The sequence below is a fragment of the Patella vulgata genome, chromosome 1, assembly GCF_932274485.2.
Source record: "Patella vulgata chromosome 1, xgPatVulg1.2, whole genome shotgun sequence".
In the NCBI taxonomy this organism is placed as follows: Eukaryota; Metazoa; Mollusca; class Gastropoda; family Patellidae; genus Patella; species Patella vulgata.
Window position 1 is genome coordinate 52,686,945 of NC_065879.2, and position 25,968 is coordinate 52,712,912.

The window sequence follows — 25,968 nt, forward strand, 5'->3', positions numbered from 1 at the left end:
CCGACTACCAAGGGATCTTTTACGTGCCAGGCCCTCTGTCCAGCACAACTGACAAGGGGGCACCGCGTCGGAAAATCTGGGTGAACTTTCTCGGCCAATACAAGGGAACGAACACCCGGCCTCCGGGTTACCGAACTAACGTCTTTCCCGCCTGGCCACTGTGGCTCCCCCACAAAATATCAACAAATAAGTGGGTGTCACTGACCCAAGAGGGCTTGGGCATGGACAAATCAAAAATTGGGCATACACCAAAAACAATATGGACCATCCGTAGGGTACGCGTAAGGAATAAGCATGCTAATTTCACAGCCGATTCAGTCAGACTTGCGGCCTCCATGAGATCCACCCAAAAACGTGGTGTGGCTGTCACCGGGGGCCGACCATGCACCCAAAACAATGAAGATAATCGTTAGGGTTGTAAGGAATGGGTAACTAAATTCCAAGATGATTCAATCAAAATTGCGGCCTGGAAACAATACACCCAAAAATTGGGCGTGGCTATGTCCCTGTGGGTCGGGCATGCACCAAAGCAAAAATGATCATCATTACTGTGTAAGGAATAAGTATGCATAGTTTTAAGACTCGCTTAGTCGCAACCATCAAAAGTGTAACGACGGTATGGACAATCCGATCGATGGACTAAACAGGCTATCCCGTCATTCGACTAGTTTAAAAGGAACACACAGACCTATAAATATATTTTCTAAAAATCTTTTAATTTTGAAATTATATTGTTTTCACATGTGCTAAGTGTTTTAGCGAATAGTAATAGAAAAGGTCTCGAAAATTAAGACTACAGTGCATGTGCAGTTTTAAATTTCCGAGACGACAAGTCGTATCATCGACCATATTTTGTCGTGCTGTCGTATCATCGACTTGTCGCCACGACAAGTCGATGATACGACGACGCGACAAAAAGCCAAACTGTCGTATCATCGACTTGTCGACTTGTTGTCTCGGAAGTTTAAAACTGCACATGCGCTATAGTCTTAATCTACAAGACCCTTTCTATAACTATTCGCTAAAACATTTAGCACATGTGAAAACAATATAATTTCAAAATTAAAAGAGTTTTAGAAAATATATTTTTATAGGTCTGTTTTTGGGTTTTTTTTGTTTGTTTTTGTTTTGGTTTTTTGTTGTTGTTGTTTTACGTTTTATCTGTCAACAGTCTCTACAGGATGCGAATCTAGGTTATGTATAGAGCGCCCTAAGGGCAGCACATGTTTTATGTTGCTCTGTGTTTTTGCTAATTATTGTTGTGAACAAGGATTTGGATTTATGTGATTTTTGGACTGGTGCTGTATCACGGTACAAGAAACAACTTTCGCGAAAAAAATTCAGAAAAAGATTAATTCATACGGTAATTTTGGTAACTTTTATTATTCATATTCACTTTATTGTGAAATAAAATTCTTCATGGACCAAGATTTGCTACAGTGACATGATATACTCGTCAACACAACCATTGTTCTTGTCCAGTCAATTAAGACCGAGGGGATGTAGAGCTGGCAAGAATAAACAAAGATCAATTAAGACAGTCATTAGTGAAAGAGTTCCTATTGTCAAGACCAACCAAAGTGTTAATTTTAATAACTTAATTGATCTGACCCTAAGTGCTCCAACAAAGAAAGTGAAAAATGAGAAAAATTCTGAAAAGTTTAGTTTATGTATATTGAATACCAGGTCTGTCCGAAATAAAACTGATGAACTGAATGAATATGTTGTTGATAATGATGTGGATTTATTTATTGCAACTGAGTCGTGGATTCGCAATGAAGACACAGTTATCATCAACAAATTAGTTCCTACCAACTTTGACTCAATATTTGAAAATAGAAAACATTCTAAAGGAGGTGGAATTGCTTGTCTCTTCAAAAAGTCTGTAAAAGTTTCCCGAGTAAGTACAAAAAACATATTTTCAACTTTTGAAATACTACAATTAAACCTACTCCTTGGCAAGAATCATGTAAGAATAGTGTCAATATATCGGCCTCCTTCAACAAGTGTTGTGGATTTCCTGACAGAATTTACTGAACTACTCAATAATCTGAATACTGGACCTGGACATTTACTAATTCTTGGAGATTCCAATCTTCATGTTGATAAAGCCAATGATTCGAACATTAAGAAATTTTTACTATTGTTAGACGCATTTAGTTTAAAACAGCATGTGGATGTGCCAACCCACAGACATAATCATATTCTTGATCTCGTGATAACGAGAGAACATGATTCCATTATTCAAGCATGTGATGTTGTTGATCATCAGATATCTGATCACTACAGTTTATTCTGCCATCTTTCATTTCCTAAACCTGAACCAATAAAGAGGACAATAAGTTTCAGAAAAACAAAAAACATTTCTATTGATAAATTTAGAAGTGATATTAATAATTCATTACTTCTGAGTACCATTGCCACCAAGCCGGATACCCACCAACAAGTGGATGTTTATAATGACGTTCTTTCCAAAATACTGGAAAAACATGCTCCACTGAAAACAAAAGAAATCATTATTCGGCCTAATAAACAATCGTACACTGACGAAATACGTGATCATAAGGTTAAACGCAGGAAGGCCGAGAAAACATGGAGAAAAACCAATCTGGAAATTCACAGATAACTTTACAATAACGCTCGAACTACCACTAATAATTTAATTGACTTGGCTAAACGATCCTTCACTAAGGACTGCCTGTTATCAAACAAGCATAATCCACGTGAAGTCTACAAAATTACAAACAGTCTGCTAAAAACAAGAGAAGTAAAGGTTCTGCCATCGGTTCAAAATGATTCTAGCCTATCAGATCAATTTTCTGAATTTTTCCACGACAAAGTCTCTACCATTCGACAAGGACTCAGTGTAAATAAACCAACAAACATATTCAATGAGAAAAAGTTTGAAGGTTGCACGCTTGAGAGCTGTTGTCTAGCAACAGAAGATGAGATAAGAGAAACAATTCAGAGATCAGCCTCAAAATCATGTTCCCTCGATCCTCTGCCAACATGGATACAAAAGAAGTCTGAAGTGGAGTTAATTCCAGTGATCACCCAAATCGTGAACACGTCTTTAGTAGGCGCAGAAGTTTGTGAAACGCTTAAAACAGCCCATGTGACACCCCTCATTAAAAAATCAACCCTTGATCCTAATGTGCTAAATTTATCTTTCATTTCGAAAATTATAGAAAAAATTGTCCTTAATCGTTTTAAATATCATTTGTGTGAAAACAATCTCCAAGAAAAATTTCAATCAGCATACAAAAAACGGCACAGAACAGAATCCGCCTTACTTCGTGTTCACAATGATATCGTATGTAGCTTGGATCAGAAGAAACCAGTGTCGCTAGTTTTATTGGACTTGAGTGCGGCATTTGATACGATAGATCAATCAATCTTACTCGGGAGACTTGAAACTCGATATGGTATATCCGGAGATGCACTGAAGTGGTTTGAGTCCTATCTGAGTGGAAGACAGCAGAGTATTGTTATTGACGCATGTCAATCAATGCCTAAAGTCCTTGACTTTGGTGTTCCCCAGGGATCCGTATTGGGACCGATTTTGTTCACAGCATACACTGCACCAATTGGAGATATCATCCGTGAGATGGGTCTTAATTACCACCTCTATGCGGATGATACCCAGTTATATGTTGAACTTGATCCTTCACCAGATACCACTACATCAGAACTGGAAGCATGCATTGAACGAATTAGAATGTGGATGCACTGCAATTTTCTGAAATTGAACGATGACAAGACAGAAAATATAATAATCGGGGAATAAAAAGAACATTGACATCAACCATGTGACTATTGGAAGCACAGCAATAACCCCATCCAACTGTGTCAGAAATCTTGGTGTGTTCTTTGACTCGTCCTTAGATATGAAAACCCATGTATCAAGACTGTGCAAAAAGGCGAACTTTCACCTGTATAACATTGGCAAAATTCGATCCTATATTGACCTTGATGCCACTAAAATGTTAATAAACGCTTTTGTTATGTCATCTTTAGATTATTGTAATTCATTATTGTATTCTCTTCCTAAAACTCTTGTAAGTCAGCTACAAAAAATCCAGAATAAAGCAGCTCGAATTGTATCTCTCACCAAACCATCTGATCATATTACACCTGTTCTAAAACAGTTACATTGGCTACCGGTTAATCAACGCATCATTTTCAAAATTAACACAATCACTTTCAACTGTTTAGACGATCCTTTGGCACCATCCTATTTATCCGATTTGATTAAACAATATGTACCTTCTCGTCCCTTACGTTCATCTCATAAAAACCAACTTGTATGCCCAGTACAGAAGTCAAAATTTGGTGAGAGAGCTTTTGCGTACGCAGCACCAAAAGAGTGGAACAAATTGCCTCTGGAAGTCCAAAATAGTCCAAACTTAGGTATATTTAAACGACGTTTAAAAACCCTGTTTTTTACCCAAACTTTTAAACAATAATTTAAATGCTTCACTTTCCATTTGTATATTGTAACTATTCCTTTGTATTCTTTTGTTTATTTGTATATACATGTATGCTTGTTTTTGTTTTTTATAATCATATCTACATTGTAAAGCGCCACAGAGCAGTCAGACTGACTGAATGTTCAGCGCTATAGAAAACGATTATTATTATTATTTATTATTATTATTATTATTATTATTATGATGCGACAGAGTAAAGTGTCGTGTGATTGCGTCAATACTGTCGTGATGTCGTGTTGTCGCGTTATGAAAAGGGTGAGATTTAACATGGCCACTATCAGCCACCATATTCAACCTTGTCTTTAAAGAGATCACGTGTTAATTTGTACAATGCTGAGCGGGTTTTAGTTAGCGCCTCGTTTATGTATAATTTAGTTTTGTTCTTAATATTGTACTCCTTCAGATTCTTTTTATTTGCATATACTGAAGCCCTGTCACGGTAGCTAATGAAGCGTACTATGATATCTCTGTGAAACTCTGTGGGTACGTCCAATATGTGACTTATCAAGCTTGGTAGCAACATCAGGAAAAACATGATCGTTTAATAAAGACAGAACGATATCATCAGTGTTTTCGTCAGCTAACTCGCTGATGCCACTTAGCTTCAGGCACGTACGTCGGCAATATTGCTATAGGTCATTAATTCTTGATTCCAAATTTTCAACTTTTTCATTAAATTCGGTTTGTATTTGATGTTTAATTGAGTTCATTAGGTGGTTAACAAACACGTCTCGCTTTAGCAACTCAGCCAAGAAGGACTTAATTGAGTTATCATCCTGGAGCATAGTGTCTAAAAATTCGTTAATACTGGTTGATGTGTCCTGGTGACTCTTCTTTGTCTTTTTAGCATTATGGTTCGTCATTATATTTATGTAAAAAGAAACCACTTTACTAATACTGGTATATAAATCAGTGAAGACAGAGTTAATGAATGACACCGTAACACCCGAAAATGATTTACTATGATGAGTACAGTTTATCCGGCACAGAAACAAACCTTCATAAATTTCCAATTTTAGTAATAGTATATCAATGTTAATTTCGTAAATTATTGAGTAAATGTACGTTATCATTGACACGGATTCAAAATGTAATATTTCTCATTACTACCCTATGTTGTTTAATCAATTTTAGACATATTATTTTCCAGTCGTATCAAACATCATTGATACCATTTTATTGATTCTGAAATTATTTGTAAAACAAAATAAGAGACGTGGTGGAGGGGGCGTATGGGAATTTTAGAGTGTGTTCATAGTTGAAGGCAATACTGGGCCTATTTTTAATCATCTAGGCCTCGATCCCATTAGTGATGCCAAACGAGTGAATATGCGATAAGATCAATAACAGCTGCGAATCGTTTTCTGCACCTCATAAAAAACCTCTCCTGCAACTATTAGGGTGGAATGCTACACTAATGCGGTGATTTTAAAGAATGTGGCCCGATTTGATTCTTTCTACAATCCCCTTCCCACCCTGTAATAAAACCAATATGAAATCTTCTGAAATCTCTTCTAGACTATCGCTCCAGTCATCTATAAGTATCGGTGGGTGTCGTACACCAGGCAATGTATGCTTACTTGTTCGATACCTCCCGAAACCACTTCTAATTCAAGAAATTAACATAGTTAACTCACTTTGGTCCTGCTATTGTCATTCTAGATTTTTTAAATATAATACCAAATATAATTCATTTTTGGGCACAAAATATTTCATTATTATTTTGAGAAAACAAATAATTAATCAACGTATTTCTATTATCTCATTTGCATGAGTCTTATTTATATTTATCTAATCTGCTTCTTATATGATGTAATGAGTACAGCTGTATTTTTGTGACTTGTAGAAAGAGACTAAGCCGACACGTCGACATCTCGACGTTACGATAAAATTAACACGATGATGCGACAGAGTAAAGTGTCGTGTGATTGCGTCAATACTGTCGTGATGTCGTGTTGTCGCGTTATGAAAAGGGCGAGATTTAACATGGCCACTATCAGCCACCATATCCAACAGTTTTTGATAACCTTGTCTTTAAAGAGATCACGTGTTAATTTGTACAATGCTGAGCGGGTTTTAGTTAGCGCCTCGTTTATGTATAATTTAGTTTTGTTCTTAATTTTGTACTCCTTCAGATTCTTTTTATTTGCATATACTGAAGCCCTGTCACGGTAGCTAATGAAGCGTACTATGATATCTCTGTGAAACTTGCCCTGTCTGTCCCCAACTCTGTGGGTACGTCCAATATGTGACTTATCAAGCTTGGTAGCAACATCAGGAAAAACATGATCGTTTAATAAAGACAGAACGATATCATCAGTGTTTTCGTCAGCTAACTCGCTGATGCAACTTAGCTTCAGGCACGTACGTCGGCAATATTGCTATAGGTCATTAATTCTTGTTTTCAAATTTTCAACTTTTTCATTAAATTCGGTTAATATTTGAGGTTTAATTGAGTTCATTAGGTGGTTAACAAACACGTCTCGCTTTAGCAACTCAGCCAAGAAGGACTTAATTGAGTTATCATCCTGGAGCATAGTGTCTAAAAATTCGTTAACACTGGTTGATGTGTCCTGGTGACTGTTCTTTGTCTTTTTAGCTTTATGGTTCGTCATTTTTGTTATATTTATGTAAAAAGAAACCACTTTACTAATACTGGTATATAAATCAGCGAAGACAGAGTTAATGAATGACACTGTAACACCCGGAAATGATTTAATATGATGAGTACAGTTTATCCGGCACAGAAACAAACCTTCATAAATTTCCAATTTTAGTAATAGTATATCAATGTTAATTTCGTAAATTATTGAGTAAATGTACGTTATCATTGACACGGATTCAAAATGTAATATTTCTCATTACTACCCTATGTTGTTTAATCAATTTTAGACATATTATTTTCCAGTCGTATCAAACATCATTGATACCATTTTATTGATTCTGAAATTATTTGTAAAACAAAATAAGAGACGTGGTGGAGGGGGCGTATGGGACTTTTAGAGTGTGTTCATAGTTGAAGGCAATACTGGGCCTATTTTTAATCATCTAGGCCTCGATCCCATTAGTGATGCCAAACGAGTGAATATGCGATAAGATCAATAACAGCTGCGAATCGTTTTCTGCACCTCATAAAAAACCTCTCCTGCAACTATTAGGGTGGAATGCTACACTAATGCGGTGATTTTAAAGAATGTTGCCCGATTTGATTCTTTCTACAATCCCCTTCCCACCCTGTAATAAAACCAATATGAAATCTTCTGAAATCTCTTCTAGACTATCGCTCCAGTCATCTATAAGTATCGGTGGGTGTCGTACACCAGGCAATGTATGCTTACTTGTTCGATACCTCCCGAAACCACTTCTAATTCAAGAAATTAACATAGTTAACTCACTTTGGTCCTGCTATTGTCATTCTAGATTTTTTAAATATAATACCAAATATAATTCATTTTTGGGCACAAAATATTTCATTATTATTTTGAGAAAACAAATAATTAATCAACGTATTTCTATTATCTCATTTGCATGAGTCTTATTTATATTTATCTAATCTGCTTCTTATATGATGTAATGAGTACAGCTGTATTTTTGTGACTTGTAGAAAGAGACTAAGCCGACACGTCGACATCTCGACGTTACGATAAAATTAACACGATGATGCGACAGAGTAAAGTGTCGTGTGATTGCGTCAATACTGTCGTGATGTCGTGTTGTCGCGTTATGAAAAGGGCGAGATTTAACATGGCCACTATCAGCCACCATATCCAACAGTTTTTGATAACCTTGTCTTTAAAGAGATCACGTGTTAATTTGTACAATGCTGAGCGGGTTTTAGTTAGCACTCGTTTATGTATAATTTAGTTTTGTTCTTAATTTTGTACTCCTTCAGATTCTTTTTATTTGCATATACTGAAGCCCTGTCACGGTAGCTAATGAAGCGTACTATGATATCTCTGTGAAACTTGCCCTGTCTGTCCCCAACTCTGTGGGTACGTCCAATATGTGACTTGGTAGCAACATCAGGAAAAACATGATCGTTTAATAAAGACAGAACGATATCATCAGTGTTTTCGTCAGCTAACTCGCTGATGCCACTTAGCTTCAGGCACGTACGTCGGCAATATTGCTATAGGTCATTAATTCTTGATTCCAAATTTTCAACTTTTTCATTAAATTCGGTTAATATTTGAGGTTTAATTGAGTTCATTAGGTGGTTAACAAACACGTCTCGCTTTAGCAACTCGGCCAAGAAGGACTTAATTGAGTTATCATCCTGGAGCATAGTGTCTAAAAATTCGTTAACACTGGTTGATGTGTCCCGGTGACTCTTCTTTGTCTTTTTAGCTTTATGGTTCGTCATTTTTGTTATATTTTTGTAAAAAGAAACCACTTTACTAATACTGGTATATAAATCAGTGAAGACAGAGTTAATGAATGACACTGTAACACCCGGAAATGATTTAATATGATGAGTACAGTTTATCTGGCACAGAAACAAACCTTCATTAATTTCCAATTTTAGTAATAGTATATCAATGTTAATTTCGTAAATTCCACCATAAATGTCAAGACATATAATTCACAGCAAATCAAAATATATCGACAAGACTGACTGTAACCAATCACTTATCCACACTTGGACACTTAGAAAGTAGTACTGACATGAACAGATTTAGACAGCAGAAGTGTAAATTGACACAAATGGCACAGTATAACATATCCAGAACTATCACAACCTTTTAAGGCTCTATGCATTAGATTATCACTAAGAAATACATTTTGTTTCTCCGCCAGTGGAGTGTGTTAACTTCAAACCGCCATAGTGTCTGATCAAGGGTTACCACAAGGCGACAAGACTGCCATGTTGTGCGACAGCACGTGCAGAATCCCTTCACACAGGCATCTGAGATAGCACGTAAGACAAAGGGAACACACGGAAGACCAATCAGTACCGATACAGTGCGCCGACGTCTGACCAGAGAGAACATCCATTGCCGTAGACCGATCCTCACACCTCGCCATCGACACGAACGTCTACAGTTTGCCCAACAACACCAGAACTGGCGACACAGGCAATGAAGAACTATTCTGTTCACAGATGAGAGTCGGTATCGCGTATCAACTGCAGTTGGCAGAACAAGAATATGGCGTCAACGTTGCCAGCGTTATTCTGACCAATGTGTTATGGAACGAGACTCATGGGGAGGTCCAAGCATAATGCTTTGGGGTGGAATTCGGCCTGAACCAGAGAGGAGGCGGCATCCCAGCAGTGCGCAACATCGATTAAGCTCTCAGACCCCACGTCATACCACATTTCGCACGTCATCGAAACAACGTTTTCTAGCATGACAACGCCCGTGCCCACGCCGCCAGAGTTACTCAGGACTTTCTACAGCAGAACGGTATCAACGTAATGCACTGGCCAGCCCTTAGTCCGGACATGCTCCATGTACAGACTGTTATTGACACTCGTGGTGGACACACCAGATACTGGTGTATAGACTGTGTACAGACTATAAACCTTCTCGTAATGTCTTGGAATTGTAATGAATTAATCACTAATGTGTCAACATACTGTTCACAAAAAATTGCTTTGATCCATTCAGTAAGTCGTCTTCTAGAATGATTTGATTAAGGTGCCTCTCTGATTTTGCTATTTAGTATATATTGTACTAAACAGAACCTTTAGATCGAAATATTTATACGTAAAATACCATAACTCTAGCACAGTTAATAATCAAGAGAAACTTGGTTTCGGTAAAATCTGTGAATTTAATTGTCTGTTTTGTTTTCTAAAGATAAATTTCAGCAGTTTACATTTCTTTAATCACAACACGGTATTCACATGCCTCTATTTAATTAATGATCATTTTCAATGCCAAATTGAAGAGTTACAAGAAAAGCAGTCGTAATAGTTAACTCCCCTGCACCAATATTCGATACTATAGTGATGAACTCTTCCCAAACATGAATATAAACAGTATTTCAATGCCTTCAATGCCAAATTCACGGCAATACTATATACCGAAAAACATCGGAAAACAACCAGAAAACACCGGAAAACAACTGGAAAACACCATTTTATACTGAATACCGGAAAACACCGGTAAAACACTAAATACCGGAAAACATACTAAATACCGGAAAATACCCTAAATAGGTAACCCGGTGACTGGCACCCTAAATAGGTAACCGGGAGCCTGGTCCTCTGTGTGCCTGGGTTAGGGTTAGGGTTAGGGTTAGTTTCCGGTTTATAGTATAGCCCTTCTCCGGGTTACCTATTTAGAGTGGTTTCCGGTATTTAGTGCGGTTTCCGGTATTTAGTATTTTTCCGGTGTTTTCCGGTATTCAGTATAACAGGGTGTTTTCCGGTAGTTTTCCGGTTGTTTTCTGGTGTTTTACGGTGTTTTCCGGTATATAGTATAGCCCTTTTGAACACATTTTGCTATCCGACGCGACTGTGTTCGATTGGGTTTGATGTAACTGAATGCAAAAGGCGACATAAAAAAGTCTAGTTGCAACTAGCTGCACATGTTCTACTATATATTTATAAAAGGTAGCGCTGCTGGCACTTGGAATAGATGCACTTATCATTTATTACATGCATACAATTATTAAACACTTCACAATTTGCTGAGATTTATTATTTCAAATTTCATATTCTGGAGAAGCCGACATAAACCCTCGGATTTTCCAGTTGCAAGTAGTTGAATACAGACGACATAAGCGGTAGCCTTTTCCAGTTGCACACAATCGAATCGGATCACAGGGCGACGATATAAGGGATCATTTTTGGTATCCACAGTCACGGCCATAGATCGATAACATTGGGTTATTACACAATGTCGTGTCTGTTTTCAAGCATATTCCCCCAAATCATGGCTTTCTAATAACAAGCTTTGGAGCTATAAAACTGCTTTTTACTCTATTCAAATTTCTAACTAACTCCTATAATTAAAAATAACAATAACTTCCTGGGTTAACCAGTATGTCAAAAGGAGGATAGTGATATTACTTTGAATGCATGAGCTCCCGCGCAAGTAAAATGCGACTGGAAGTTAGGAAGTTCAAAGTTATTATTTAATTTTGTCATTGTCAGGACAAACACAACGTTACGCAAATATTATTGTAAGAATCAATTATTCACATCAATTGTATGGTCATTATTTCTCTTTAAACATTAAATACAAATTATTTCTTGCATCATGTCTCTTTGAGCACGTTTCAAGATCCCCCATCGCCACATTTAGCACTATATGTATCTTTCTTAGTTTTCAGTTTATTCACAATTTTAATCACAACCCTTTTACGACATTTTGTTTTACATCGAGACAATTTTTTGTTTAATTTCTTCTTCAGCTTTTTATAGCGTCCTGTAATATAAAATAAAAGCATGTTTTATGATAGAAAACGTAAAGATGAAATATGAACTAGTTGAGATAACTGCACCCTTAAGTGGATTTTGAGCCTCGGTAGTTTAGGGCCGCAATGGATACTCGACTAGAATGTGTCTATCCGGGTAATATTCGCCTCCATAGCATTGCACACGTGGTCACATTAAAACACATGTGTGTGTTGGTTTAAAAATGACCGAACTGCATTTATTTTCTCTCACTAAGATCGACTTTTGATGCATTAAAAATAGGCCAACTGTTTTATATGAACAAACTTATTCACTTTGTTGACATAAAGTCACTAATTGAAATAATACGTCAGTTAATCTCAATTCATTAAATCTGTGTCCTATATAATAAAACAGGGTTTAGTTTTTAAGAAAAGCACACAATGTAAATATTGCGCGTTTTCGATGACGTATAGATACTTTGAAATTATAACGGATTCGACTTTTTTGTCTAACGTGAAATTGGGTGTGGACCCCAATAGAAGTCTGTAGGTTGGCGTAAAAGTGTAGTATTCCCAAAGATGGCCGATCAGTGCTTTAGTGTTTTTGACTGTTTAGACATTACAAGCGTTCGCTAATAACGATCTATATACCCCAATCTCTATCATTATATACTATAAGTGACTTACGTTTATTTGTACTTCCAAGAACTTTTAGATATGAATATTTGTTTAGAAAATCTTTCATGGGCATAAACGTGTTTACAACCTCCGATAATCTCCCTTGAATTGAAATAGAAAAGGACATCTATATAGGCAATCATATTGTGTGCAATGCTAAACAATAAATTAAATAATACAATATTTGTTAAATACTTACCTTTTCAAGCTTTATGTTTAGAGGCCGGTTGGTTAAAGTGCTATGGACACTAATATGCAAATTCAAATCTATGGATTTCAAAATTTCCATGGTAACAAGCTTTGGGGCCAGACATTGCCAGGTTAGTGCTTCGACTTTAATGGAGGATATATGGTGGTCTGAATCCAATCGCTAAACGTAGTTACACTGTGTAAGGCCAGCTTTCCACGCACGCGTTTTCGCGCGCGATCTTTTCTATTTCTATGTCTACAGATGCGCGCAGAAACGCGTACATGGAAAGTGGGCCTTAAGGCTTATGCTTTCAATATTATAAAGCCGATAAGTACCCGGGACAAATGATCGTAATCTCACTCCTTCTTGCCTTCCCTTCGCGACGAGTAACATCGCGAAGTCAAGAAGGTGAGACAGAATCAAGACTAAGCTAAGAAGTGACTCGACTTCTGGGCTTCGACTTTTTGACTTCGAAACCGCGAAACAGAGCGAGCTTTCTTGCCTTCGCTTCGCTAAGAGTGGTAGAGCCTTTACTAACTATGTGTGTCACGTAATATTTTCTTTCTTTTTTTAAGTTTACCAGACAACTCGGACGAAAGACCACTCGGACAAAGTGCAGCCGGACTAGTGGATAGACCACTCGGACCAAGACAGAAGACCACTCGGACCAATATTTTGGTTTACTAATTCACTTCAGAATTAAATAAAAGACTACTCAACAGATTGAGTTTCCCGAATAAGACTTTCATATCAGAACACCAGTTTTTATTAAAGGTAGCACAGCGGAAATCGTTTTCAAACACTTTGTTTTTCAGTCTATCATCGTCTAGACTTAATAGTCTATTCCAGAGTTGAAACATTCTAATCCATCTTCTTTGTGTGCAAGGCATCCACCCAATATCGCTACTCATTCCTAGCAAAGAAGTGAATCGGGGAACTCCTAGTAGAAATCGCTTAGTCCCCTTTTGTAGCATTTCTTCCCGACCAAGATTAAATTTAAAGTCACTTCTTGTTTGTCGTGACGGCCTGAAGTGAATGCATTTGGATTTTGATGTATTGATAAGGACCTTTCATCGCATGCACCATTCGTTAACCTTGTCAAGCAATAGCTGTAGACTCTTTTCGTTATCCGCGAGAAACACTATGCCATTTGCGTAGAGTAATATTGCTAACTTATAACGGGATACTTTAATGCCAATATTACACGAACTGATGAAGATAGAGAATAAAGTTGGCGAGAGATTATCGCCCTGACGAACTCCTGATTTGCAATTAAACCAGACAGATAAGTTATCGTTATGTTTTATACATGCCGATGTATTCAAGTACATACTTTTGATTGAGTTATACATCTTACCATCAACATTTGAAGAAGAAGTTTATATAATAATATATCCCGACTTACTTAATCAAAGGCCTTTTTAAGATCAATAAAGGCAGCGAAAGCATTGTTGTTGTTACGCACGATACTGTTTAAAACAAAAATGTGATCGTCACATGATCTAGATTTTCTGAACCCATTCTGTTCGTCGGCTAGAAGATTATCAGCATCGAGAAATTCAGAGAGCCTGGTATTTATAAAACTGCTATAAAGCTTAGATATATATGACGGAAGACTGATAGCTCTGTAGTTTAGTTGAATTCTCGGATCTGCCGATGGGTATTTTGGTATTGGTACTAAAACAGACTTACGCCAAATGGATGGTATTAGACAGGAGCTAAAAATGCGCCGAAACAAGCTGTGTATCACTTTGGCAACGGGGGTCTCTTTAAGAATCTCGTATGGTATGCAGTCAATACCAACAGCCGATTTATTCCTTGATCTAGATATGACAGATGTGATTTCACTAAAAGTGATATCTCGGTTGATTTGAGTATTTGATTTGTAGCTTTCACTGTCCATATAACCTTCCATAGCGTTCTTTTGGAATAAAATAATATCATAATGGGGTTTATCGAACAGAACCCGTCTTCCGCCTTGTATAATTTTTGAAAGTCATCTTTCCACCTGTCAAGTACAACCACCTCGTCACGAATAATACAGTTATTGTCAGAGATAATTTCCATCGGGATTCGTCGGGATTTCTGGGGGCCAAGTTGTTTAATCTTATGCCAAAATTCATTTGGGTTCTTTGTGTTCAGCATTTCAATATCATTCACCTGTTTTCGTCTATGCTGTCTCTCCATTTTGCGTAGAAGTGGGTTGAATTTATTCCTAGCGAAATAAGATTCGTTACGCAGGGCGTATTGCTTATCATCTGTTTGTGAACATTCACGGTATAGAGTTTCTTTGTCGCGCATCGTTTTCCACAGATGTGACAATTCATCGTTCCAATATGGTTTGGAATGAACATGTCAGGCTCCGCATAAGTCATCGTACACCTGATCTAACTCAAGTTGTGTGTCGCGGTACGTTTCAATATTTTCGACAATGTTACCTAAGGCATGTCCACTCACGTCGAATTGAAACATATCATTGGGAATGCGACCCAGTTTAAACTTATTTGTTTTAGAACACCCAGTATTGTGTACACATTTTTCAACACCATTACTTGTGGTTTTCGCCCTAAATTGTGTCAGAATGAAACAATGGTCTGGAAGTTTACTTCTAGCTCCTAGTAAATGATGTAAACTGAACTTATCAACAAGTGATCCTGTTTTGTATAACATTAAACGATTCACATTTCACTAACACATCGTGTGGGGCACAAATGAAATCAACTACTGATTTACCACGACTTTGGATAAAGGTTATAATTATCATTTTGAGTGTCCACACGTCCGTTCAAAATACACATTTTAGACTCTTTTAAGAATTCAATTAAAGCATGACCATGTTGATTAAGTGTTTGTCAAGGAATTTACGCAATGGTAAGCCATCTAGTTCAACTGATGTTTCACTTCGTTCACCTATTCTGGAGTTCAAATCACCGCATATAAAAATAGCATCATGGCCGTAGTTAATATATACATGTGACAACAAATGCACATAAAAGCACTCAGCATCGCGTCCCCAGTGAGAATTTTCGGGTGAAAGATTCCAATACCAGCTAGCCATGACTAGAATGATGGATGCCAAGTATTCCCCAGTAGTATAAAACACATTAAAACGACCACTAGACGAAAAAACAGTCCACATTGTTATTCAAGCAGCGAATAACGAGCTGTTTGTTATTCGTTCTTCACTTCGTTATTCGGGATTCACATATGAAGGCGTTCATGTATCTTTAATGAGGATATTTCAGGATTTAATTCCAAACGATCACGAGACAACAATAGTCCGGTGGCTGAGGGGGGGGGGGGGGTCGCCACCCGAGCTGTGAATTTATGACACCAAGTTTTTCTAGACCAGTTTTTTGCGTAGATTCCGAATCTGGGTGGTGATCAGGCGTTTGAGGGGGCGTTTTCGAGATATGGTGGGAGGGGGCAATGTCTGCAATTGGGCGGAAATGTTATTATGTTGACATAAATGATGATCATGTTATATATTAATAAAACATACATTTCTAGGGCTGTCCATCTCTAAAGAAGTGTATATGATGGACAACTGTTTTGATTTGTGGAAAGGTGTTGTGGGGGTAGCAGGGTGTGCGTATGTAGATGTGGGGGGGGGGGGGGGGTGAGGAATTGGCGGGAAATGAGTTCATGGCGATTTAAATGAGGATTGTATTAGAACTTGGTAAAAACATTATTTTTTAATTCCGCTGCACATCTCTATATATGTGTATAAGATTCCCATTGTATGAGGGGGGGGGGGGGCAACATGTATTTTTGGGGACAGAAACTACTTGGTACAAAATTGACCTGATAAGGATTTTCTCGTTAGCTTTTCTGTCCAGTACCAATTTCGTCCTTCAAAATATTGAATTATAATGGCACTTTCCAAGAGATCTTGATATTTACAAAAAATACATAATAAATCAGAGACATGTTTAGATATTAGTTTATTCTTATAGTCTTCATCAGAAGATTCAAAATCAAAGTTCATAATATGAGCCGGATAGATATCTTATTAATGGCTGATCAACAGCTCGCGTATATCCTTTGGATATGCTGTCAGATACCCATTCATATTGTAAGCCTTCATTCCAGCCTTGTATCGCAGGGTCATCTTGTTTGATCATTGGTTTTGCAGCAAAAGACTACTCAGGCAAGATGGCAATAAAGAAAGAAAAGTTTGTTATATTTCATCACAATTAAAGTTCCTCCAGAAAATCTTTCTTCTAGTGTCATCTACTGATGTAAGTCGTCTTTCACCGTACATGGTACAAACAAGTTTTTTCTAAACCAGCAATTATGTCATCGGAATCATCATGTGTCTGCCCCAGCTCTTTAGAAATTGTTAGAAAGTTGGAATTATCTTGAAAAAGAAAGACAGATAGTCATTACCACTGAAAGCATGTCTGCCGAGATATTTTCCTAGAACTGACAACAAAGCACGAGGACACCAAAATAGCTTACCTACTCCTTAATGGAGGCGCTGAAACAAAATGTATTAGGTGTTCTCGATCGGACGAAATAGACATCCCAATCATTCTCCTCGCAAACGATGATCCAAACATACATTTTGATCGATAATAAGACGGGCAAAGGTAGAAAATATCGCGGAAGTGACTTGCATCAGTAGATGAAACAATAAAAAAAAGATTTTCTGGGTGAAAAAATAACAGACCTTTCTTTATTACCACCTTGCCGTAGTGGTCTTTTGCTGCCCGGCTGGAATGAAGATTGACAATGTGAATTGGTATCTGAAGCATATCCAAAGGATGCGAGACTAAGAATAACGAAAAACTACTTTTAATGTCAATTTTAAACCAAATGATTTCTGTCCACAAAAATACGTTCCCCCGCCCTCCACACCCTCACACACACACACACCCACACCCACACACACTGGACATCTTATTAACATATTTAGAGATGTTTCATCAAGCTCTAAGAAAATCGTCATTTAAATCAACGTGAACTCATTTCCCGCCAATTTTACCGCCCCTCCCCCCTTTCACACACGCACACCTGCAACCACCCACCCAGTCGTTCAGGGCATCATAAACACTTATTTAGAGATGGGCAGTCTTAGAAATTTATAGTTTATTAATATATAAGATAATCAACATTTATGTCAACATAATCACATTTTCCCTCAATTGTAGATATTGGACCCCCATATCTCGAAAACGCCCCCTCAAACGCCTGATCACCACCCAGATTCGGAATCTACGCAAAAAACTGGTCTAGAAAAACTTGGTCTCATAAATTCACAGCTCGGTTGGCGACCCCCCCCCCCTTAGTTTAAACATATTTTATTGACAAATATCAAAAGGATTGAGCACAAGTTTCAAAAACTTAGAAAAGCCCTTTCCATACATACAAATGATAGACAAAATTTAATACAAACAAGATTGCGAAATAGTATATACAATAATTAAATAATTTATAAGTAATATGAGTCAAGTCAGATGAATTATATCGCAAAGCTCTATATAAAATAAGTGAAGAGGTGATAAAGAGAATATAAAATTATATTTAAAACATTGAAAAATAAAGTTTAATAAATGGGATATAAATGAACTGATGCATGTATAAAATGATAAAAAAAATGGGGGGTGGGGGGTGCGGGAAAAAAAATTTTATCCACCAAAAAAGCTATAGCTAATAATTGATTCTAAGATTTAACTACTAACAATAACTTTTATTTAAATCGTTTTGAAAATTTGATATATTTGTGAACTTCAAGGAAAGGGTTTGTATTCATCTCAATTGACAATTCTGAATTGCCGCACAATAGGATATCTATATTTATCACAGAATAATTTGACAATGTATTATGTTCGGCACGAATTACATCATATTTAGTGACATTGCAGGAAATAGTGTTCGGCATTTTCTATAAATTTGCCACAAGAACATGTGGGATCATTCACAACGTTTATTTCATACAAATCATTTTGCAACGAACTACACCCATGCCGTATTGTAGTGTGAATAATATTTTCATGTCTATTACCTTTACAGTAGTAGATTAGCGCGTTATGTATTAAGGAACGTAATTTTTGTTTGTATAGATATTTGAAGGATTTAATGTTGGTTGATTGCTTTATGGCGTCCTCTAATAATTCCCAATCTCGAATTGTTGTGGGGAAGTACGAAGTTTGGTGTAATGTTGTTCTACAATAAGGATATCTTTATTCGCTAATGTTTCCTAAATTGTATTTTTGTGGTGTTTGTTGATAATATTCTAGAATGTCATATAAGTATGCTGGGTTTCTCTGATTTTTAATTTGAAAAAATGTAGTTAGTCGCTTTTGTGTACGTCTGTCTGACAATTTATTCCATCCGGTTTCAAAATAAAGCGCTTCACGAGAACAAGTTTTAGTTAGTCCAGTGACAGCTTCTAGCTGTACCTTTTCAAGGTTTTCGGTATTGGAAACGTTACACCCATCCCACACTTCACATGCGTATTTCAATTTTGGCCTTATGAATATCAAATATACGTTATTTAGAGTTTGTCTATTAAAGGTGAATTTAAGTTTACGCAAAATATTTAATACTTTTGAGGTGGACGAGATAATAGTTTCTATATGGATGGTCCATTTGGCGTCATTTGAAAGGGTAATGCCCAAGTGTTTGTGACATTTAACCACTTTAAGTCCTTGATTATCGAATATCAGACTCGGATAATTTTCTGATTTTTTGGAATTAAATCCTGAAATATCCTCATTAAAGATACATGAACGCCTTCATATGTGAATCCCGAAAACCGAGGTGAAAAACGAATAATAAATAGCTCGTTATTCGCTGCTTGAATAACAATGTGGACTGTTTTTCGTCTAGAGGTCGTTTTGCTGTGTTTTATACCACTGGGGGATACTTGACATCCCTCATTCTAATCATGACTAGCTGCATATTTGAATCCAGAATAACTAGTTGAATAACGAATAACGAGGTAGCTTATACCTCATTATTCGCCAATAACGAGGCAAGTCACCTCGTTATTCGTTATTCACCGCTTGAATAACAATCTGGTTTATTTACCGACTATACGTCATTTAATAAGTTTTCTACTGCTGGGGATACTTTGCAATCCATTATTCTATTCTTGTCTAGTGATCGGTTAGAATTAAATCCTGAAACATCCTCATTAAAGATACATGAACACAGTGGCGGCGCCAGCCGTCGGTGGTTGGAGGAGCAAAGCTGGGAAAAGTCCAAGGTTAAGGGTGCAAAGGCACTAGCTTCAATTAGGGGTAGGGAGGTCTCCTACAGACAATTTTGAAACAACAGGCTGCCGGAAATGCAGACCAGATACCGTCCGTCGCCTGATCACTAGTTTATCCGACCAGAGAACAAAATGTCAAACGAACGCACTTGCGAACCTCAACGAAGTCCTCTTGTGAGCGCCAAAGTAGCGAGTCCTTGTGGGGGTATTGGGGACCTTCCCAAGAAAATCTTGAAAAATAGACTGCCGGAAATGCTGTCTGACAGTATTCAGGCACCGATTGTAGAGATAAATAGAGCTGATCAGATGCAGTCTGGCAGTATTTCAGGGATTGATCGTCGAGATAAATAAAGCTTACCAGATACCGCCTGTCGCCAAATCACTAGTTTATCCGACCAGACAGGAAAGTGTCAAACGGACGGAGTAAGTGACTCAAAGGGGATGAATATTTTCGCCACGATATTTTGTGACATATACTGCCGGAAATGCAGCCTGGCAGAATTTCAGACACTGGTCGTTGAGATAAATAGAGCTGACCAGATACTGTTCGTCGCCAAATCACCAGCTTATCCGAATAGAGAGGGTGGTGTCAAACGGAGTAAGTGTATCAAGTGAATGCATATTCTCGCCGCGTTGACCTATACCCAAAAACTCTGAAGATCATAAAAAGCACTTCCCAAGTGATTCACGTGTTATTGTTTATAGTAGGTTTACAGCAGGATGGGCTTGGTAAGAAATCACTCAGGCTCTACAACATGCAAGTCTATGACTGAGTGGGGAAGTGGGATTTAATTACTGTAGAAGGTATTGATTACCGTGTTATTGTTTATAGTAGGTTTACAGCAGGATGGGCTTGGTAAGAAATCACTCAGGCTCTACAACATGCAAGTCTATGACTTAGTGGGGAAGTGGGATTTAATCACTGTAGAAGGTATTGATTACCGAAACGTATCACAAATGCCCCCCCCCCCCACGTGGCGCCGCCACTGCATGAACACCTTTATATGTGAATCCCGAATAACGATTTGAAAAACGAATAACAAACAGCTCATTATTCGCTGCTTGAATAACAATGTGGACTGTATTTTGTCAAGAGGTCGTTTTGCTGTGTTTTATACTACTGGGGGATACTTGGCATCCATCATTCTAGTCATGGCTAGCTGCATATTGGAATCCCGAATATAAAGTTAAATAACGAATAGTACCTCGTTATTCGCCAATAACGAGGCAAGTCACCTCGTTATTCGTTATTCGTTATTCACTGCTAGGGGATACTTTGCAATCCATTATTCTATTGTTGCCTAGTGATCGTTTTGAATTAAATCCTGAAATATCTTCATTAAATGAAATGAAATGAAATGGAGTTTAACGTCCTACTGTTCTGTTCCTAACCTGGGCTAATGAAGACGGGCATACGCCATACAGTGTGCTATGAGGAAAATTTTGCCCGGACAGCGGCACTACGGCCTACTCTTATATCGAATTCTAACTGCCAAGGGATCTTTTACGTGCACGCCAATGTGTACACGGGACCTCGGTTGTTCGTCCCATCCGAACGACTAGACAGCTTTCCTTGTCAGCCTGCATCACTGACAAGGGAGAACCAATGCAGGGATCGAACACCCGACCTCCAGGCTAGCGAGCTAGCGTCTTACCCACTTAGCCACGTGATCCCCATCTTCATTAAAGATACATGAACACCTTCATATGTGAATCCCGAATAACGAGGTGAAAAACGAATAACAAACAGCTCGTTATTCGCTGCTTGAATAGCAATGTGGACTGTTTTTCGTCTAGAGGTCGTTTTACTGTGTTTTATACTACTGGGGGATACTTGGCATCCATCATTCTAGTCATGGCTAGCTGCATATTGGAATCCCGAATATAAGGTTAAATAACGAATAACGAGGTAGCTTGTACCTCGTTATTCGTTATTCACTGCTTGAATAACAATCTGGTTTATTTACCGACTATACGTCATTTAATAAGATTTCTACTGCTAGGGGATACTTTGCAATCCATTAATCTATTGTTGTCTAGTGATCGTTTAGAATTAAATCCTGAAATATCCGCATTAAAGATACCTGAACACCTTCATATGTGAATCCCGAATAACGAGGTGACAAACGAATAACAAACAGCTCGCTGTATATTTGAATCCCAAATAAAAAGTTGAATAACGAATAACGAATAACGAGGTAGCTTGTACCTCATTATTCGCGAATAACGAGGTGACCACCTCGTTATTCGTTATTGGTGAATAACGAATAACGAAAAACGATTCAACTTCTCACTGCCTTCGCAGCTTTCACATGAGTTCTAGCTCGGTTAAAGCCTTTCCAAGTCCAGCCATCAATTATCAAGTCGGAGTTACCAGTTAAATGGGTTTCGTTCACGCTAACAATATCTGCTCCTACACAATTAATCGGTTCACTTCGTAACAGGTTGGTAGATTTTGTCCATCCACAAACATTAATGTGACCTAATTTAATTAAAACATCACAAATACCTTTTTGCTATAAACCTACTGAAGTTTCGTTTTGTCTTGGGTCGCGTTTACTCGTAAGCTATCACCCTTATTTACATGTTTCACTACACCCCTGGCATTGCTTTCAATTAGCCTTTCTATGCGAGATTTTGATGATTTAATATACACATCTTTATAAGCTGTATTCCTGCGTTTTAATTTGTGACGTGAAACTTGTATCTTCTGTTCTAAAGTTTCAAAGCCCACTTTGACAATACCAGGTTTATCACCCCAGCTTGATTCACGTAGGGTCGCTCTTCTAGCTCATGAATCTTTGACTGAAGTGATTGAATTATTGTAGAAATATTGATGATGCGGACACTTTCGGCGGCTATGTCTATACCTATTTCATCTTTCATGGTCTTCATTTTTATACGCCCACATGAAAATATGGACGTATATTGCCGTCGCCCCCGTCCACCCGTCCGTCTGTCAGTCCGTCCGTCCACAATTTTTTGTGAACGCTCCAAAAGTTTTTATCCGATTGTTTTAAAATTGATATATGTGGTTTACATTAGTGAGATGAAGAAGCCTATTTAATGTCAATAATTTATGTTTATTACGTCTAGAGTTATGGCCCGCGTTTCACTTTTTTGAACCTTGTGAACGCTATTATATGCGTTATTTAAATTAGTGAAATAAAGAATCCTATTGAATTTCACCAATTTCCGTGTATTGGGTCTAGAGTTATGGTCCTTGTTTCACTTTATTGAAATTTATATGAATTATTTAAATTAGTGAAACAAAGAAGCCTATTGAATTTCAGCAATTTCCGTTTATTACGTCTAGAGTTATGGCCCATGTTTCACTTTATTGAACCTAGTGAACGCTCTAACGCCAAAAGTTATCACCCGATCTTTGTGAAATTTATGCATGATTTAAATTAGTGAAACGAAGAATCCTATTGAATTTCAACAATTTCCGTTTATTACTTCTAGAGTTATGGCCCTTGTTTCACTTTGTTGTACTTTGTAAACGCTCTAACCTCTGAATAATATGTATATGTGCCATTTAAGTTAGTAAAAAGAACAATCCTATTAAATTTCAGCAATTTCCTTTTATTACGTTTAGAATTATGGCTCGTTTCACTTTATTGAACCCTGTGAACGCTCTAACGCAAAATGTTATCATCCGATCTTTGTGAAATTTATATGCATTATTTAAATTAGTGAAACCACGAAGCCTATTGAATTTCAGCAATTTACAATAATTATTTATAGAGTTATGGCCCTGGTTTCACTTTGTTCAAACTTGTTAATGCTCGATTAATGAAAGTTATCATCCGATATGTATGAAATGTATATGCATCATTTAAATTTGTGAAACAGAGGTCTATTGAATTTCAGCAATTTCTGTCAATAATTTCTAGAGTTATGGCCCTTGTTTTACTTTGTGAACCTTGTGAACGTTTGAATGACAAAAGAGAATATTCGATCTGTCTGAAATTTATATGCATTATTTAAATTAGTAAAACGAAAAAAGCCTGTCAAATTTCAACAATTTCTGTAGACTACTTCCAGAGTTGAGGCCCTTGTTTCAGTTTGTAGAACCTTGTGAACCCTCAAACGACAAAAATTATAATATGATCTGTATGAAACTGTCTTGTAAAGGCCCCCAATTACTACAAAGGAATAAATATGCGACAACTCTAATCCACCGCTCGGACGATTAAGCTGCTGTGGGCATATGTTTCGTTGCCTGGCAACCTTTCTTTGAGTCAATAGTAGATAATAAGTCAACCCCCATGGAGTTAATTTTGGCTTCAAGAACATGCCACATCGTCTCTTGATTTCTTTTAATATCGGCCATACCTATCATCAGAAAATCTAATTTTTTAGACAGTACCCCACTCGACACCTCCTTGTTTGGCGAGTCGTCCATTTTGTTTATTTTGTTGTCTGGTTTCGGAGTCTCACCTTCACTTTCTCTGTCTCTCCTTTGTCCCCGTTTAGTCTCACTTGATGTATCTGACATAACGTTGATAGAATATTCAAATTACTCACGGTTGCTAAGAATTCTAGTTTAGTTATACAGTAATCCTTAAAGAAGTTTCATTTTATATAAATGACCACAGTATTCCATAGAGATTTCATTTGGATGAATGACCAAGTGGGTCACGGATGAGTAACACCTAGAGCTCAGTTCGACATAACCAGAAAATACCTCATGGCTGCCATCTTGAATATTTAAATTTCCCCAAGGGTGCCAGGGTGGCATCATCCGGATTCTGAACCTACACATACTGAAGATATATAATCCATCAAAAAAACATTAGATGGACTATATTTCCAGGTTTGTCGAACTGCTGCCGGACTATTCTTTGTATCTATAATATTTTTGCATATTTGACCCCAAAAAATAGCCGATGAATTTATTTGAAATAGGTCAACTTAAAACACGTAAATTTATTAAAACAATACTTTATTATTTTTAAAAAAATTGGTCCGAGTTGTCTTCTGCCTTTGCCCAAGTTGTCTATCAGTCTTTGTTCCGAGTTGTCGCCTTCCGCTTATAGACTCATAGCCAGGCGAAGGCAAGAAATATCGCTCCGCTATGAGTTAACAGATCGAAGCCAAGAAGGCATGAAATGAACAAGTCGAAGCTAAGAAGTGACTCGACTTTTGGCTTCGCACTGATTATTTCTTGCCTTCTTGACTTCGCCTTCGCAAGTTTAATTTTAATTCAATGGTATTATATACGTTTTGTCAGAAAATCTTATTAAATTGCATTTATAACGGTAGCAAGTAATCGGCAATACTATATAGCGGAAAACACCGGAAAACAACCGGGAAACACCGGAAAACATCCGGACACCGGAAAACAACCGGAAAACACCGTTTTATACTGAATACCTGAAAACACCGGAAAAACACTAAATACCGGAAAACCGGTAGTTTTCCGGTATAAAGTATAGCCCAAGTAATTCATACCTACATTTACTAAAACACTGATCAGTTGGACATCCGAGAATTATAACTGATTTTCTGTCTAGTAGTAAGTGCATACTGTGCACTATTTGTGTGCACTTCGGACAGAAAGTCGTAAATAAAACTTTTGTTTAATTTTATATCTTACCTTTTTTAACAGTCCAGGTATTTATCTCTACCTTATCATCTTTAGGTGAATTAAAAGCTAAAATCATAGAATCACCTTTCTCTTCAAAATATATAAAACGATCAGATTTTTTAGCTAGACATGGATAAACTTTCGTTTTATTCCACATTCCAGTTGTAATCTCACTTACAGACGACGTTGGTTGTTTTTTTCTTCGCTTCTTCTTTTCTGTAATTAGTTTTAAAATTATTTATTATTCATCAATATGCTTTGAGAAATTAGCATATCACAAATATACTCTTCAATAAAAGAAACGCACAGCCCATTTTTCATCATTTTTTTTATTTGAACGGGGTCGTTGTTTCCATAAATCTTACTTGTTTTTAATATCACTATGTAAAAATAAAAGAAATTCATGATTGGTTTTAAATGTTGGGTCACTAATTGCGACTGGTCATACTTT

The 25,968-nt window shown here is 37.3% G+C and overlaps 1 protein-coding gene across 5 annotated transcripts in view; it reads right to left on the reverse strand.

Moving 5' to 3' along the window:
* LOC126830378 (chordin-like protein 2) overlaps window positions 1-25,968 on the reverse strand; it is a 424,750-nt gene that overhangs the window by 88,991 nt on the left and 309,791 nt on the right. For 4 of the 5 annotated variants that reach the window (XM_050560772.2, XM_050560785.2, XM_050560779.2 and 1 more), the window contains 3 exons: window positions 25,527-25,733; window positions 12,525-12,617; window positions 10,282-11,866 (listed from right to left, as the gene is read on the reverse strand). In XM_050560772.2, the coding sequence (XP_050416729.1) occupies window positions 11,718-11,866; window positions 12,525-12,617; window positions 25,527-25,733 (449 nt within the window). In that variant the 3' untranslated portion in view covers window positions 10,282-11,717. Of the gene's footprint in view, window positions 1-10,281; window positions 11,867-12,524; window positions 12,618-25,526; window positions 25,734-25,968 lie in introns of those variants that run through there. The other variant, XM_050560793.2, reaches the window with a different exon arrangement.